The 16,816-nt window shown below is 46.0% G+C and overlaps 1 protein-coding gene across 6 annotated transcripts in view; it reads right to left on the bottom strand.

The window, feature by feature from the left end:
- Positions 1-673: 673 nt before the first annotated feature.
- The window catches only part of SEPTIN6 (septin 6), a 60,533-nt gene continuing 44,390 nt past the window's right edge, over positions 674-16,816 (bottom strand). The window contains exons 8-10 of one of the 6 annotated variants that reach the window (XM_023198693.1): positions 14,808-14,998; positions 10,791-10,835; positions 674-1,700 (exon numbers count right to left, since the gene is read on the bottom strand). In XM_023198693.1, the coding sequence (XP_023054461.1) occupies positions 10,832-10,835; positions 14,808-14,998 (195 nt within the window). In that variant the 3' untranslated portion in view covers positions 674-1,700; positions 10,791-10,831. Of the gene's footprint in view, positions 1,701-1,904; positions 4,990-10,373; positions 10,836-14,807; positions 14,999-16,816 lie in introns of those variants that run through there. The other 5 variants (XM_023198690.1, XM_023198691.1, XM_023198689.1 and 2 more) reach the window with 5 other exon arrangements.

Genomic DNA, 16,816 nt, shown 5'->3' with positions numbered 1-16,816 from the left:
GATCCTTTCTGAAGCCTCCAGGCCTCCGTAAGGAAAGGATGCGTGCCCTGATGTCCGCACCCTGGCCCTTAGGTAAACAAAGTTGAGGAAAGTTTGTTTTCCTAAGGGCCACCAGAGTTCTTTAAAGTGACGACTCTCTTGCCCACTTTAATGCTTGGGAGGATGGGAGGCTCCACTCTCTAGTAGACCCAGGACACAAACTCCTTAGTATCTATAGAATGCTTTTTGAGTCATGAAGAATAGTCATATCCATGAATTTTGGGGGATGTTCACATCACAGGAGTAAATGAGAGAAGACACGTGGTGCAGAGTTCTTTTCCTGCCAGAATTAAAACTCACCTGAATCTTGTTCCGTAGACTCTGGCACTCTACTTTCTCCATCTAATATACTAGATGATAATCAGCTCAACTTAGTTAAATCCATGCTAATAAAGAAAAAGTAGAGGACTTCCTGCCCACCTCCACCCCAAGTGGTGGGAATTTCAGGCCCAGATGGAAGAAAGTTGGAGGGGGCGGGCAGGGGGGATGGCAACCCACCTAGGAAGATTTCATAGGCTGATGGTGCCTCCCTGAGCCCTTCAAATCACCCATTCGGAAGGCAGCCACCCGCTCCTCCTCAGGCAAACTGTGGGGGCCGCATCACCCAGTGACTTAAGATCAGACCACACAGCCATTCAGCATTTCTTTGAATTTTATTGAAAATTGACATGGACATTAGAAAGGTAGTAAGCTAAACAGTGCTGGTTCTGGGATGTTTCTCCTGGAGAATGAAAGCCCCGGAGGGGCAGTGACTGGTCACACCTTTGAGCAAAAAGAACAAAGGAGAAGAAAGGAAAAACACACACAGATTCTGGAAAACATGCAAAGAGGCTCTCTCAAGAGACACTGAACAGCAGAATGGTGGTGATGGTGGTAGGGATATATGAGAATGAGCACACTCACATGGTATTTTGATGCAAGTTAAACCAGTGAATTCAAGGCAGATTTACCAACATCAAAGCTCTCCCTCCAGATCCCAGGTTGAGCAGAAACCTCTCTCAAAACCCCAACTGGTCTCAGAAGGTGGAATGGAGTAATTTTGCCCTCACTAAGCTTAAACCCCCTCCCTTCTCTCCCATCTCCACCTGAGTGTTACATAGTGGACACATTTTTCCCCTTTGCTGGAATCTATAGAAGGTCTGTGAATGCTGAGGAAGATATAAATGTCACTTGACTTTCTCTTCCATATTCAGAAATGTTTAACAGTGGCCGTAGACAGTCAACTCATCGAACCAGAGAAATGTTTAAAAGAAAAACATAAAACACAAACAAAACCTTGTGAACAGAACAGTACTTCCATACCCACAGCTGAAGTGTCCTGCCCCAGTCACTTACACTTGGGTGAGTGGTCCTGTAGTTGTTTCTCTGAGGTTACATTTGGTCCATTTTCCAGCTCTGATGGTTCTTTTCCTGCCTTGTTAGTTAGGACAAGACACTTCCATTTAAAATACCATGTGAGTCAGGAAGAGAGCTTCTTGCCTGGACACAGGGACACATGAACACTTGTTGGGTGGTGTGGCGTATGTGTGTGTGCTTGCAGTTTGAGGAGAGAGGGAATTGGTTGATTTCTGATTTGAGACAATATGGAACCCTAACTCTTCTATAATGGCAGTCTTCTCCTTTAGACTTAGTGCAGCTGCTGAAGACAAGATTAAAAAAAGCTGGAGAGGGAGAGAGAAAGAGAAAGAAAACATGAAATTAGCCAAAGAAAGAGGACATTCAAAGTAAGACAGGGGGAGGGGAATGGGCAGTACTGAGGTAGCACAGATTATAGTTTGAGAAGACAGGTTAGAAAATGGGGGTCACTGTTGGGCCATCACCACGGGGAAATCTGCTGAGAAGTTTTTAAGAACACCACACACCAGTTTAAAGCTTCTTGTTTTAATTAAAAACAAGCACATTATTAACAGCCACATGTGAATGCCAAATGATTAAAAAAAAACAAAAAACAAAAAACAAGAGCCATCTACACTGCAGCTAGGGAAAGCAAACTTCATGGCTTAGGAGAAGTGAGGGATGTGTGTATGTGTGTGTGTGTGTGTGTATTTCAGAAAAGCCACTCCAGTCTGGGAAAATAAAAGCACAGACCATTGCTAATGACTGGTTTTGTTTCACCAGAAGTAAACAGAGTACTTAGGGTATTTTTTTAAAAATAGTAACAGTTGTACTAATTAAAACACCTTTTCATTGAAGAAGGAAAAAATCTTTCTGTCTACAGTGAATAAAGCCACCCAATGAAATACCCATTTTAATGGGCTTGATCAACTTTTTAATTTATGTTCACTCATGGGTTTGATTTTTGTTTACCAAACTTCCCTGATTATAATGGTCACCTAGGGCACCTGTTACACACAGTCTCCTGGACCCCGTTCCAGTCTTGCAGCATCACTGGGTTAAGGAGCTGGCCCGGCATGCCTTCATTTTGCCAGCCCTCACCCAATCCATCTTCAGATGTTTTTCTGTGGGAAAAAACCTCGAGGGTCTTCTAATACTAACTATTCAGTCACTCTGAACATCAAAAGACCTCGTATCCAGGAACGTATATAAGCAGATTGAATCCCTTTGGGAAATGGATTGGGAGTCAGGAGGCATGAAAATTAGTCTGGCTTCTGCCTGGAAACAGCAGTGGGACCTTGCTCAAGTCCCTTCCCTTCTCTGGGCCTTTATTTCCCCTTACGGAGTAACTAGGTTATATCGTCTTACTGACTAAAATGTCTCCCTTAATATAAAACTCCTCTTTAGTTTCTGAAGGTCTCTCCAAGGCTGTGTGGGTCTAATACTTTCGAAGTATTCAGAGCTTCTCAAGCCTTAAGTAGTTAATCTGTACAGAAATGCAAATGAGGGCGCCTCTGGTTTGTAATGCAAATAATTACCAGGCGGCCGGGTAGAGGGTGGTGATTACTAGTCGGTTGTTTAAGCGTGAATTTCTGGGAAAGCAGCTCTGAAGCTGGACATAGAATCATCAAAGTTGCAAATACGAAGCCTTTCCCAAGGAGACCTGACAGGCTTAACTCAGCATCTCTCTGAGCTACTGGCTGAGTATCTGAGCAGATTTTTTTTTTTTTTTTTTGGTTGTTGGTTTGTTTCTACCTCCAAGCATATGGTCTTCAAAACAATACTCCACTGTAACTTGAATTTTCCCAAGAAACTGGCTTGTGCTTTGGCAGCATCACCTTCATACTTGCTCTGGTCACTCACCAATCAGTAGAGCACCAGACGGTACACAGCAAACCTACACTCTTGCTTTGCCAACAAGAAAAAAGGAAGTACGTGCAGATGTTTGCTTTTCATTTTTTTCTTTTTGCTTCCTATTATGATCTATAATTGAAGCGAGAAATCCCCTTCCCCTTCTCAATACTTCAAAAAGGCCTGGAAATTTGGCATAACCTTGTTTGACTGTGTGCTTTGAAAGTAAGTGATCAAAAAAAGAAACTCTAAAAAAAAAAAAAAAGAAGGTGGTCATGGTCAGTGCCAGTGGGGCTCGGAGGCAGGAGCAAGTTGCGGAACTCAAAAAGAAGTGAGCTTGAAGTACATGGCAGGGTAGGGGTGGGGGGCCTGGCTGCCTGGCACCCCAAAGGAAAGCTGTCAGTTAAAATAGAAACCTCGGCTTAAAAGGCTAAATGGAGTCCAGTCCAGCTGTAGCGGGGAATACTATTCAGTACACAGCCATGGATTACTGCAAAGGAAGGGCAGAGAGACGGCATGTTAGCCACAGATCATTGCCAGGTCAACTCCATCTCTCACACTGTCACTGGCCAAACACCAAAGGCCACTGTGCCTCATAACACTGACAAGGGAGGGCTCTCTACTTCACAGAGGTTCCCAAAGCCACTATCAGATGGGACCCATGATAAAAACTAGGGCTGGAATATTTTTAAACTCTCAACTCCTTACATTGGAAAGCAAGTTAAGGGCCTTCCAAGGTGTAACACCTCTTTTCTTCTCTCCAGCCGATAGTCTCATCTCTTCTTATTGAGGGATGCATGCAAAACGCATGTTAAAAATCATCATGACGTTCACCAAATGAACTACAAGACTCATCAGAGCAAACCCCCAAACACTTGATTCTTTTGATAGCTCAGTTTTCCAGTCTACAAAGTGGGATTTATTATTCCTGCTGCTGGCCTCACCTTATTGGGACAGTATGGAGCCCTTCCGGAAATTACCCCTGAGATGCTGAAATACCTCACAAGAAGAATTCAGTAAGGCTATCATTCAAGACTCTAGGCTGGTAATAATATGTAGGTTTATTCTCCCTTTTGCATCTGTGGGATACCCAGAGTTAGAGAGAGGGGAAACGTCTGCTATTTTCTCCAGCAGTTGTGTTTTATGGGAAGGGCTTGGTGTAAATAAATGCGTTACAGATTTTGAGCACAGCTTGAGTGCAGTTACTTCGAGTGAATGAAAACTGGAAAGGGCTGGACTCAAAGGTTAGACGGAAAAGGCGCCAAAGGCTCTCCTCTAAGAAGTGGCTGCGGCTCCTGAGGATGAGGGTGGGGTGGGCCAGGGAAGACTAGTGACTGGGATACAGGAGACCAAGGGGGCAGCTGTGCTTATTGGTGCTTACCCAGCCATGGTGGATGCAAATACCTCAGGGAAAACTAACAGCAACCAGAACTGGAACAGGGGAGCTGCTGGGGAAGAGTAGCAGATGGGCCCCCTGACCATGTCACACCTCTGGCAAAGATGTGGGGGAAAACAGGGGGGATGGCTGGGGGTGCTGGGAGAGGGACTGGGATGCAGGATGCATCTGCGAGCCACATGACTGTTGGCTTCTTGACCAGCGGCCAGCCATCGCCCTCAGATTCTCAGGTTTCTATAAACCTTGGCAGGAAGAGAGGAGAGGGCCCGGGTTGGATTGTATGCCCCCCAGGCATGTTAAGGGGGAAGTTAGAGAAAGGGAGGCCCAGCTCTGTTGCGCAGGAAAAGGGTGTCTACAGGAAGCCCAAACTGAAAATGAAAAGAGAAGCTGAGTTAATGAATGGATAGATTAACGTACCAAAAAAAAGAAAAAAAAAAAGTCAGAAGAAAATTAAGTCATGAGGACTAATGGCTAAATTAGAATTTAGCTATGTTAGATGGTCTTAAGGTCTTATTGCATTGGCTCTGGGAAACATGCTTTCTCTCTCATACACTCCACACACACTCCCACATGATGGCAGCAGTGGCATTAGCCAGCAAAATAATGATCAACAACCACAAAAATACATTTTATGTCTTTTTTTTTTTTTTTGAGATGGAGTTTCAGTCTTTCACCCAGGCTGGAGTGCAGTGGCGCGATCTTGGCTCACTGCCACCTCCATCTTCCAATTTCAAGCGATTCTCCTGCCTCAGCCTCCAGAGTAGATGGGATTACAGGCACTTGCCAGCATGCCCAGCTAATTTTTATATTTTCAGTAGAGACGGGGTTTCACCATGTTGGCTAGGTTGGTCTCAAACTCCCGACCTCAAGTGATCCGCCCGCCTCAGCCTCCCAAAGTGCTGGGATTACTGGTGTGAGGCACTGAGCCTGCCCTATCTCTTCTTAATGACTAGGTCCCGACTAATGTCTCCCCATCTCCCGCCCCCCACACCACCACCTAATACCTTGTACAGGAATACCTTCTGCAAATCTCTAAGTGGCCTCAGGCCACCGGATAGAGCCCCAGGCTCTAGCCACTGCATTTCCTGTCCCATAGGGAAAGCAGAGGAGGCTGAGGTTTCACCGCAGGAGGCCCTCAGAGCTGTCCTAGTCAGCTAACTGGTACTCTGGGGCAAGACCTGTTTGCAGAGCGTATGAGGATGGTTGCTGGTTGCTGAACTCTGCTCTAGGGTCCAGACCACAGTTACCTGAAAACGTGAACTATGGAAACCCATCATTGGTTTGTGCTTAAATAATACTTTCACCTCTCTTCCATGTAAGTTTCATTCCTGTGACAAATATACAGCAAGTAGGACTGATCCCCATTATATACATATGAGTAGACTGAGAAACACAGAGAAGTCAACAGACTTGCCTGTGGCCGCAAAAGAGTCATAGCTGGGCCCAGAGCTGGTGTGTGTGTGTGTGTTTATTTTTATTTTTATTTCTTTTGCGACAGAGTGTTGCTCTGTCACCCAGGCTGGAGTGCAATGGTGCGATCTCGGTTCACTGCAACCTCCGCCTCCCAGGATCAAGCGATTCTCCTGCCTCAGCCTCCCAAGTAGCTGGGATTACAGGCGCCCACCACCATGCCCGTCTAATTTTGTATTTTTAGTATAGACGGGGTTTCACCATGTTGGCCAGGCTGGTCTCGAACTCCTGACCTCGGGTGATCCGCCTGCCTCGGCCTTCCAAAGTGCTAGGATTACAGGCATGAGCCTCCGCGCCCGGCACCAGAGCTGTTGTTTATTTAAGACTATCACATGCAATGTCCCTGAGAATTCCTTGGCTATGGATCTAAGCCCCTATTTATTACCCGAAGAATAAATTTATCCCATTAAATAAAGACTATTAGATATCTGTCAGGGATTAGAAGTATGGGCATAAATGAGTATGTTTTACAGTCACTTCCTCAAAGGGAATATACTCCCATACATACACTGTGAACGTATACACACGCTGAGGTGAATGGTAATTTATATCAGAAATTAGCAGTTCTGCCACCAACTCACTGTGTGGTCCTTGGTAAATTCGTTAAATTCTCTGCTCCTCCATTTACTCTCTTTATTCTCTCTCTCTCTCTTTTTTTTTTTTTCTGAGATGGAGTCTTGCTTTGTTGCCCAGGCTGGAGTGCAATGGTGTGGTCTCAGCTCACTGCAACCTCCACCTCCCGGGTTCAAGCGATTCTCCTGCCTCAGTCTCTAGAGTAGCTGGTATTACAGGCACCTGCCACCACGCCCAGCTAATTTTTATATTTTTAGTAGAGATGGGGTTTCACCATGTTGGCCAGGCTGGTCTCAAACTCCTGACCTCAGGTGATCTGCCCGCCTTGGCCTCCCAGAGTGCTGGGATTACAGGCGTGAGCCACCATGCCCTGCCAACTCTCTTTAAAACAAAACAAAACAAAACAAGGCCAGGCGCGGTGGCTCACGCCTGTAATCCCAGCACTTTGGGAGGCCGAGACGGGCGGATCACGAGGTCAGGAGATCGAGACCATCCTGACTAATGCGGTGAAACCCCGTCTCTACTAAAAAAAACCAAAAAATTAGCCGGGCGAGGTGGCAGGCGCCTGTAGTCCCAGCTACTTGGGAGGCTGAGGCAGGAGAATGGCGTAAACCCGGGAGGCGGAGCTTGCAGTGAGCTGAGATCCGGCCACTGCACTCCAGCCTGGGCGACAGAGCGAGACTCCGTCTCAAAAACAAAACAAAACAAAACAAAAAAATAGAGACGGGGTTTCACCATGTTGCCCAGGCTGGTCTCCAACTCCTGGGCTCAAGTGATCCTCCCACCTCAGCCTCCCAAAGCGCTAGGATTACAGGAGTGAGCCACCTCACCCAGCCCCCATTTACTCATCTTGCAAACTGGGGATTATTCCTTCTCTACCTCACAGACCTGTTGTAAAGTATAAAATGAGATACCATACCAAAAAACCCCAAAAACCAAAAACAACAACAAAACCACTTTGGAAAGTAATAAAAGCTATACAAATGCTCATATCTTATTTTTATTCTTTGTCTACTTCCTAGGGAAAGAGTAACCTAAAAAACACTGCAATGGCCTGTGTTCTAGGTTTCATGGGAAGGCTGATATATTTTGATGTGTGTATACTGTCCATATACTGTGCACTCCTAAGAACCAATAACGACTGAGATAGAGTATCTGCAACTATGTGGGGGGTCACAAAGGAATCACTTTTACAAATGCAGAGAGCTATAAATAGCGCCTCAAGCAATTTCAAACTGTGGAGGCACAGTAAGCCTCACTCTGCCTGCATTCTAGGTGGCCTTTGTGATCCACCCCTTGAATGAGGGCTTTGAGGAGGGGGCGGGTTGCCTTTGCTGCTTTCAGATCCTGGGGGGCCAAAGCCTCCCCTGACCAAGCAGTTGGTCTGGAACTGCTTTCGCGGTCTGCCAGGGAGAAGCCTGCCAGGAAGAGCCAACCTACTTGGGGTTGGGGTTGGCTGTTCCAGCTGTTTACCAATTGCCTCTCACTTGTAAAGTGTAGCTTTAATTATAGTTTTGCCAGAATTCATTTTAGGAATGGCCACTAACAATGATTTACTTGGGGAAACCTGTATGCAATTGTGTCAAGCCATGTGCCGTGAAACCTGAATTAATTGAAATCTTATTAACTAGAATACATATTTCCTGCTCACCTCATTAAAAATGGGGGAACAAAGAACATAACACATGAACCAAGTTCCTATTACATGTCAGACACTTCGCTAGGCACTGGAACTACATACAGTGCAAGGAATGGACAGACATTCTAGGAACTGTCTTCCTAAATGGAAATCTGCTGTTTAATTCCAATCAACTAGCAGGGGCTCCAAGACTTGCTGTTCAGCCAGACAGTAAATCAAGTCATTGTTCTTTTAAGATTGTTTCCTTTGGCCCGGTTTCATGGGCCTTATGTTGCAGAAACCTCTATGGACTTCCTCTTCAGGATTTGCTTCCAAGCAGGATGTTTTGCCAGCTGCCCTGAGTCCCCAGTGCAATAGCTGCGGCAATCAGTTTGGTGACTAACAGCAGGTTCTCCATTTAAATCATAAACTACATGGGTGAGTGGGGAAAAGTCTTCTCTATATTTTATATTCCCCGATCCAAACAAACCAAATGTAAAAGGGCATTTATGAGACAACCGGGATGTTTCAAACACTGACTAGACATTTCATGTTAATGAATTATTGTTCATTTTGTAGGTGTGATAATGGTGGGGTTGTGGTTATATTTTTTTAAAGAATCGTTATCTCTTGGAGATATATACTAAAGTATTCACAGATAAAAGGATATAGTTTTGCTTTATAATAATTCAGCAGGTCTGTGGTAATTGATGAAACAAGACTGGGCATATGTTTATGGTTGTTTGGGGGCTGGGCTCTGGGCTGAACTGTATTATTCTCTCTTATTTTGCTCATGTTTTAAAGTTTCCATGGTAAAGTTTTTTAAAAAAAATAACCCTTAGTTGGGTGCGGTGGCTCACGCCTGTAATCTCAGCACTTTGGGAGGCCAAGGTAGGCAGATCACCTGAGGTCAGGAGTTTGAGACCAGCCTGGCCAACGTGGTAAAACCCAGTCTCTACTAAAAATACAAAAATTAGCCAGGAATGGTGGCACATGCCTATAATCCCAGCTACTTGGGAGGCTGAGGCATGAGAATTGCTTGAACCCAGGAGGCGGAGGTTGCAGGGAGCTGAGATTGTGCCACTGCACTCCAGCCTTGGCGACAGAGTGAGACTCCGTCTCAAAAAAAGAAACAAACAAAAATAACCCTAATTATGTTAAATTAAAAATGTTTGTATTTCCTTTCCATCCACTACCTGAGTCTAGTAGAGGAGATAGAAGGTCCTTAATCCCTGCTTTCAGTCTCCCTATAAACTATGTGATACTTTATAAACTTTTATTAATACAACATCTAGCACTCAGGAATCCTTACCTGCTGATCTCCTTATAAGAGGTTTTCATGAGGCCAGTACTTGTAGGATTAAATGTAAGGAATTCTCTGTAATTTCTAAGATCTCTTCATTTTCCTCCACTTTTATTATAGGTTTTTGTTTTGTTTTGTTTTTTTGAGACGGAGTTTCACTCTTGTTGCCCAGGCTGGAGTGCAATTGCGTGATCTCGGCTCACCGCAACCTCTGCCTCCCAGGTTCAAGCGATTCTCCTGCCTCAGCCTCCCGAGTAGCTGGGATTACAGGCATGCGCCACCACGCCCGGCTAATTTTGTATTTTTAGTAGAGACAGGGTTTCTCCACGTTGGTCAGGCTGGTCTCAAACTCCCGACCTTAGGTGATCCACCCGCCTCGGCCTCCCAAAGTGCTAGGATTACAGGCATGAGCCACTGCTCTCAGCCTTATTATGGTTTTGAGGGGTACAGTCAAAGGAAATTTGAGAACTTGAACCCCTCAGATAAGGCTGATGCTGACTGTGACATTGCAGGACGGGGCTTGTGAAACCCAAAGTTTCTCTCATCACTATGGTTTCATTAATTTTGAAAATGATGGTTATAGCTCCTTTTGTTTTTGAGATGGAGTTTCACTCTTGTTGCCCAGGCTGGAGTACAATGGCGTGATCTCGGCTCACTGCAACCTCCGCCTCCCGGGTTCAAGTGATTCTCCTGTCTCGGCCTCCCAAGTAGCTGGGATTACAGGCCTGTGCCTCGACGCCCGGCTAATTTTTTTTTTGTATTTTTAGTAGAGATGGGGCTTCACCATGTTAGCTAGGATGGTCTCAATCTTCCGATCTCAGGTGATCTGCCCTCCTCGGCCTCTGAAAGTGCTGGGATTACAGGTCTGTGAGCCACAGTGCCCAGCCCGATTATGGCTCTTTAAGAAAAAAACTGCCCACACTGAAACCTCAAATACTGATCACAGGATCCACCTGTGTTACCCAGCTGTTCTAGCAGCAAAAGTCTGAAAACGACCCCTCATTTTAATCAGGCAGGCAGGCATTCCACATGTACACTTGAAACCACACTAGACTATTTCTGCATATTATAAGTCACGAGAGAAAACCAGCTAGACCAATGAAGCAGCTTCTTCTATGATTAGATGCTTGTGTTGGGGGTGCGGGATTGGGGGAGATATGTTCTAGAAGCCACTGCCAGTTCTATTTAGAGTTAATCAAGCTTACCAGGACCCTGGGTCTCATGCAGCATGCAGCAAACAGCAGAGTTAACTGTAAAACAGTAAGAGCTGATGAAGATGGAGTGAGCATGAGGAGAAATCAAATATTATGACTTGACACAAACAATGAAGGGTTAGAGGTCAAAGGTGATTAGGAGTAGCAGGAAGGGGAAGTGGGAAGGGTGGACTGGTAGGAAACCCTGAAACACTGATACTCTTTTTTTTTTTTTTTTTTTTTTTTTTAAGTCAGGGTCTCCCTCTGTTGCCCAGACTGGAGTGCAGTGGTGCAATCACGGCTCACTGCAGCCTCAACCTCCCAGGTTCAAGCAATTCTCCCACCTCAGCCTCCTGAGTAGCTGGGATGATAGGCAAGTGCCATCAGGCCCAGTTAATGTTTAATTTTTTTTTTTTTTGGTAGAGACAGGGGCCTCACTATGTTGCCCAGGCTGATCTCAAACTCCTAGACTCAAGCAATCCTTTGCGTTGGCCTCCCAAAGTATTGGGATTACAAGCGTGAGCCACCGCGGTTGGCCAATACTTTCTTAATCTCTTTAGGGGCAGCTAAAGGAAATTCTGAATATGTGACTCTTAGATCCAACCACCATCTCTCAAGAAGAAATACTACTACCACCGTTTCTGCCCTCAAAACTCACTACCATGACTATGGGAGGAGGGTAGCACAGGTCTAACGGTGGCTCTTCCAGAAGTAAACCAATTGCTCATGAAATTACATAAGAAGCCAAAACCCAGGGCCACTTCTGCATCTGGAAGTACAGAAGAAGACAGGTCATTCTGTCAGGCCCTTATTGCTAATATGAGGTGCCACATGCCAGCAGGGTTTTCACCCATTTCAGGATTGGAAAGGAGCACTGTCACCAGCCCCAAATATTCCTGGAGAGTAGAGAGGGGTATCTCCCTGTTGGGGTCTCCTGCCTGGGTTGGGAGAAGTCAGTCAGTAAGGGCAACAAGGGGAAAGCTTGATGTGAGAAGAACTTTTACTGAACATCTGAATAGGGAATATTTATAGTTTCAATGTAGCCTGAACAAACCAATTCCTAACTCCCACAAGCAGGCTATGAAACTGCCCCAGGTACTGAGTTAACAAATACCACAGGACTATGAAGGCAGCAGTTATAGCTGGATGACGAATTTAGATTTTTCTGATCTTAAAAATAGGAATTCATTTCTGCTGGTGCAACTAATACACCACGACAGATAAGTTAATACAGTACAGGGTGTGTCCAAAGAGACTTTTTTTCTGGCTAGTTGAACTTTATCCATCAGGTAATACCAAAAAAGTTCATTCATCAGTGAATTTGACATATAGTATTAAGATTTAGTAAGAAAAATTTCTGGACTAATTGGTGAAGATGTTCTTTTTTTTTTTTTTTTTTTCTTTTTTTAGACAAAGTCTCACTCTGTCACCCAGGCTGGAGTGCAGTGGCACGATCTTGGCTCTGCAACCTCCACCTCCCAGGCTCAAGTGATTCTCCTGCCTTAGCCTCCTGAGTAGCTGGGACTATAGGTGTGGGCCATCACGCCCAGCTAATTTTTGTATTTTTAGTAGAGATGGGGTTTCGCCATGTTGCCCAGGCTGGTCTCAGACTCCTGACCTCAGGTGATCTGCCTGCCTCAGCTTCCCAAAGTGCTGGGATTACAGGCGTGAGCCACTGTACCCGGCCAAGATGTTTAAATTACACATTTGAATAAAGAGTAATTGGATTGCAAAGCTGAGTGCCTTCAAATATAACATATTTTACTGCTAAGCAAAAGTTACCATGTTATTCCTAAGTGATAAGCCAGAGGAAAGGAAGGTGTTTCTTCCTTCTGGCAAAAATATCCCATAGTTAAGTCCAGGAACAAATGGCTAAAAACAGAAGGCAATGACCATGGACAACTTTTGGATCCTCAGTACCCTTTAGTAAAGACACTGCTCAACAGTCCACCTGGGAACACCTCAAGCCACACTGCACAAACAACTGCAGGGCACAAAGGCACCACAGGAGTTTTTCTAGATCCTGCTGAAATACTTTTCTCTGGTTCTAGGATGAGGAATTGATAACTTCAGCAAGCAGAGACTGGGGTTGGGTGAGGATTATTGACCCACATGGTATCCAGGAGTCACTGTTCTAATACCAGGGGAGATGAGAAGTCTTAAAATCATTCCACAGATTGAGGATGGGGCACATGCAGCATACACTGACATCTGAGGGCTCCCCTGTTAAGTTCTCAGCACCCCAGGCTGGGCAGAACTAAGCCAGCAGGGAGGGATCACAAAGAGGTGGGAAATCAGGGCTGGGCTGCAGCCTTCAGTGGCAGCAGTTAAATTCTGTTGGCTGCAGCGAGTAAGAACTGAGGCAGGGTGAGGGTGGGACTACGGCCATGGAGAGGTGAGCAACCTCAGATATAGGGCAGGGGTGGGGAGAGAGTGCCCTGAGTTTCTGCTAAAGGCTCTCTCTTTCTTCCACTACTCTGTATCTGCACTTCTATTTTTTTTTTTTTTTTTTTTTCTTTTTGAGACAGTTTCTCAATCTGTTGCCCAGGCTGAAGTGCAGTGGTGCGATCTTAGCTCACTGCAACCTCCGCCTCCTCAGTTCAGGCAATTCTCCTGCACAGCCTCCCAAGTAGCTGGGATTACAGGTGCACGCCACCACGCCTGGCTAATTTTTTGTATTGTTAGTGGAGACAAGGTTTCATCATGTAGGCCAGGCTGGTCTCGAACTCCTGAACTCAAGGGATCCACCTGCCTTGGCCTCCCAAAGTGCTGGGATTACACCATATCTGCAGTTCTTTTTGTTCCTCTCTTTCTTTTCTTTTGTTTTTTTTTTTTTTCAGATGGAGTCTCACTCCATTGCCCAGGCTGGAGTGCAGTGGTGTGATCTCGGCTCACTGTAACCTACACCTCCCGGGTTCAAGTGATCCTCCTGCCTCAGCCTCCTGAGTAGTTGGGACTATAGGTGTGCATCACCACACCCAGCTAATTTCTGTATTTTTATTATTATTTTTTTAGATGGAGTCTCGCTCTGTCGCCCAACCTGGAGGGTAGTGGTATGATCTCAACTCACTGCAATCTCCGCCTCCTGGGTTCAAGCGATTCTCCTGCCTCAGCCTCCTGAGTAGCTGGGATTACAAGCACATGCCACCACGCTTGGCTAATTTTTGTATTTTTAGTAGAGACAGGGTTTCACCATGTTGGTCAGGCTGGTCTCTAACTCTTTTTTTTTATTATTTATTTTTTGAGATGGAGTCTCGCTCTGTAGCTCAGGCTGGAGTGCAGTGGCACGATCTCAGCTCACTGCAAGCTCCACCTCCCGGGTTCATGCTATTCTCCTGCCTCAGCCTCCCAAGTAGCTGGGACTACAGGCGCCCACCACCAAACCCAGCTAATTTTTTTGTATTGTTAGTAGAGACGGGGTTTCACTGTGTTAACCAGGATTGTCTCGATCTCCTGACCTCGTGATCCACCTGCCTCAGCCTCCCAAAGTGCTGGGATTACAGGCATGAGCAACTGTGCCCAGCCTATTTTTTTTTTTTAAGTAGAAACAGGGTCTTGCCATATAGGCCAGGCTGGTCTCGAGCTCCTGACCTCAAGTGTTCCTCCTGCCTTGGCCTCCCAAAGTGCTGGGATTCCAGGCGTGAGCCACCACACCCGGCCTTGTTCCTCTCTTATATTGCTGCACCTCTAATTTTTTTCCTCCCTTCTGCTCTCTCACTCTCCCTTTGCTTTTCCTCTTTTCCCTTCCTCTCCCATGGACCTTGAGTTTGCAGGGCTTTCCTGAGCAAGCTGGACAGATGGGCTGGGCCTCTGGGACCACACCCCTCCCCTACTCTCAACTCCCCAAGCTCAGGGAATCAAAAGGTCCCACAGGGACGCTGGAACCAGTTATAGGTACCTCAACCAGTCTGACAGCCCGCAGCTCACCTCTGGTCACCAGTCCTCAGCCCCTTCAGGTGCCACGTCCTGCCCCGGGAGGATGAGCAGCAGGAAAGAGAAGGCACCACCCCAGAGCAGACTGCTACTTACTTTTTCTTCTCTTTGTCTCTCTTCAGAGTCTGTGAGCCTCCAGCCTGGGAGCCCTGGGACTGGAGCAGCTCGGCTGCCATCTTTCTTTGCTTGAAAGCATTCACTTCATCATCCAGGGATTTCTTCTTATCCTCCAGTTTCTTCTTCTCGTCCTGGTGCAGTTTCTTCAGACGGTCAAACTTCTCGTGCAGCTGGCAGGGAAGCACAGGGAGATTGGAGAGAGTCCCCTGTGAGCAGTCCCCAGCCTGGCCAAGCCCAGGTGGGTGGGGACCAGTAGGGCTGTGACCCTGCAGGACCCTGGAACCTCAGGGGGCATTTCTGTCAGGGATTGCCATGATGGCACCAAAGGCACCATGCTCTGGATCATTCTCTCCTCCTGTCATTTTTTATCTCCAAGTCTCTGCTCCTGAATATGGTAAAGGAACACTGCATTGTGTTTAGTCAGACATTTTGTTAAAAAGAGTCCCCATAGTTACCACACATGTTCAGTAATAACATCAATTATAATAATATAACATTTACTGAGTTTGGGAGGCCGAGGTAGGCAGATTACTTGAGGTCAGGTGTTCGACACCAGCCTGGCCAACATGGGGAAACCCTGTCTCTACTAAAAATACAAAATTAGTCAGGCGTGGTGGCATGTGCCTGTAGTCCCAGCTACTCAGCGGGCTGAGGCAGGGGAATCACCTGAACCCAGGAGGCAGAGGCTGTAGTGAGCCGAGATCACGCCACTGCACTCCAGCCTGGGCAACACAGCCAGACTCCGTCTCAAAAAAAAAAAAAAAAAAAAATACCGAGAAATTATTATAGGCTAAGCACTAACTTTTATAAGCCCTTTATGTATATTAATTTATTTAATTGTTACCACATTCCTATGAGGTAGGTTCTGTTATTATCTCCATTTTATGAGGAAACAGAAGGTCTGAGAAGTAAGGAATTTGACTATGGTCAACCCAGTATTTAGAGCATTATATAACGGGACCTCTTATGTGTAAGGAACCCCTGCCTTTTCTTAACCCCTGCAATCAGGAAGGATCACCACGGATCACAGAGAAAACTTCAGTAATGGGAAAGTCAGTCAATGGAAATACTTGGCCTTGGGCATGGAAGGAAATAAAAAGGATTTTATGACATGGAATGAGTACAGACACCTCAGCCTTAACTAAAGGGAGGCTTCATTAGTCCTGAATAGAACCAGAAACCCAAAGAACAAGAAGAATATTCTGGGCCAGGCACAGTGGCTCATGCCTGTAGTACCAGCACTTTGGGAGTGCTGTAATCCCAGTAGTCAGCTCAATCTCAGCCAAGGTGGGTGGCACGAAGTCAGGAGTTCTAGACCAGCCTGCCCAACATGATGAAACCTCGTCTCTACTAAAAGTACAAAAATCAGCTGGGCGTGGTGATGCGTGCCTATAATCCCAGCTACTTGGGAGGCTGAGGCAGGAGAATCGCTTGAACCTGGGAGGCGGAGCTTGCAGTGAGCCAAGATCGCACCACTGCACTCCAGCCTGGGCAACAGAGCGAGACTGTCTCGGGAAAAAAAAAAAAAAAGGAATATTCTGGTATGCCATTGTGGTAAGTGGATCAAAGAACAAGAGGCACAGACAGTCACAAACTAAAATGCAATAAACTACCCTGAATAGTAAGAGCAGAGCAAGCCGAATTTCACTTTCTTTCATGGATTCGGGAAAGAGTTTAGGATTCTGTAGCACTTGCAGCATACCATGAAGGAGGTTGGTTCTCCGGGTCCTGGGGGTATTTGACACTGTCACTTAGGTAGGTGAGTGATAGACTTGCTGTATAAACCAGCTCTTTTCTTTTTTCTTTCTTTCTTTCTTTCTTTTTTTTTTTTGAGACAGAGTATTGCTCTGTCGCCCAGGCTGGAGTGCAGTGGCACGATCTCAGCTCACTGCAACCTCCGCCTCCCAGGTTCAAGTGATTCTCCTGCCTCAGCCTCCCAAGTAGCTGGGACTATAGGCGCGTGCTACCACTCCTGGCTAATTTTTTTG

This window comes from Piliocolobus tephrosceles, chromosome 12 (genome assembly GCF_002776525.5).
Source record: "Piliocolobus tephrosceles isolate RC106 chromosome 12, ASM277652v3, whole genome shotgun sequence".
Taxonomy (NCBI): Eukaryota; Metazoa; Chordata; class Mammalia; order Primates; family Cercopithecidae; genus Piliocolobus; species Piliocolobus tephrosceles.
This window is presented reverse-complemented; position numbering and strand designations above follow the sequence as displayed.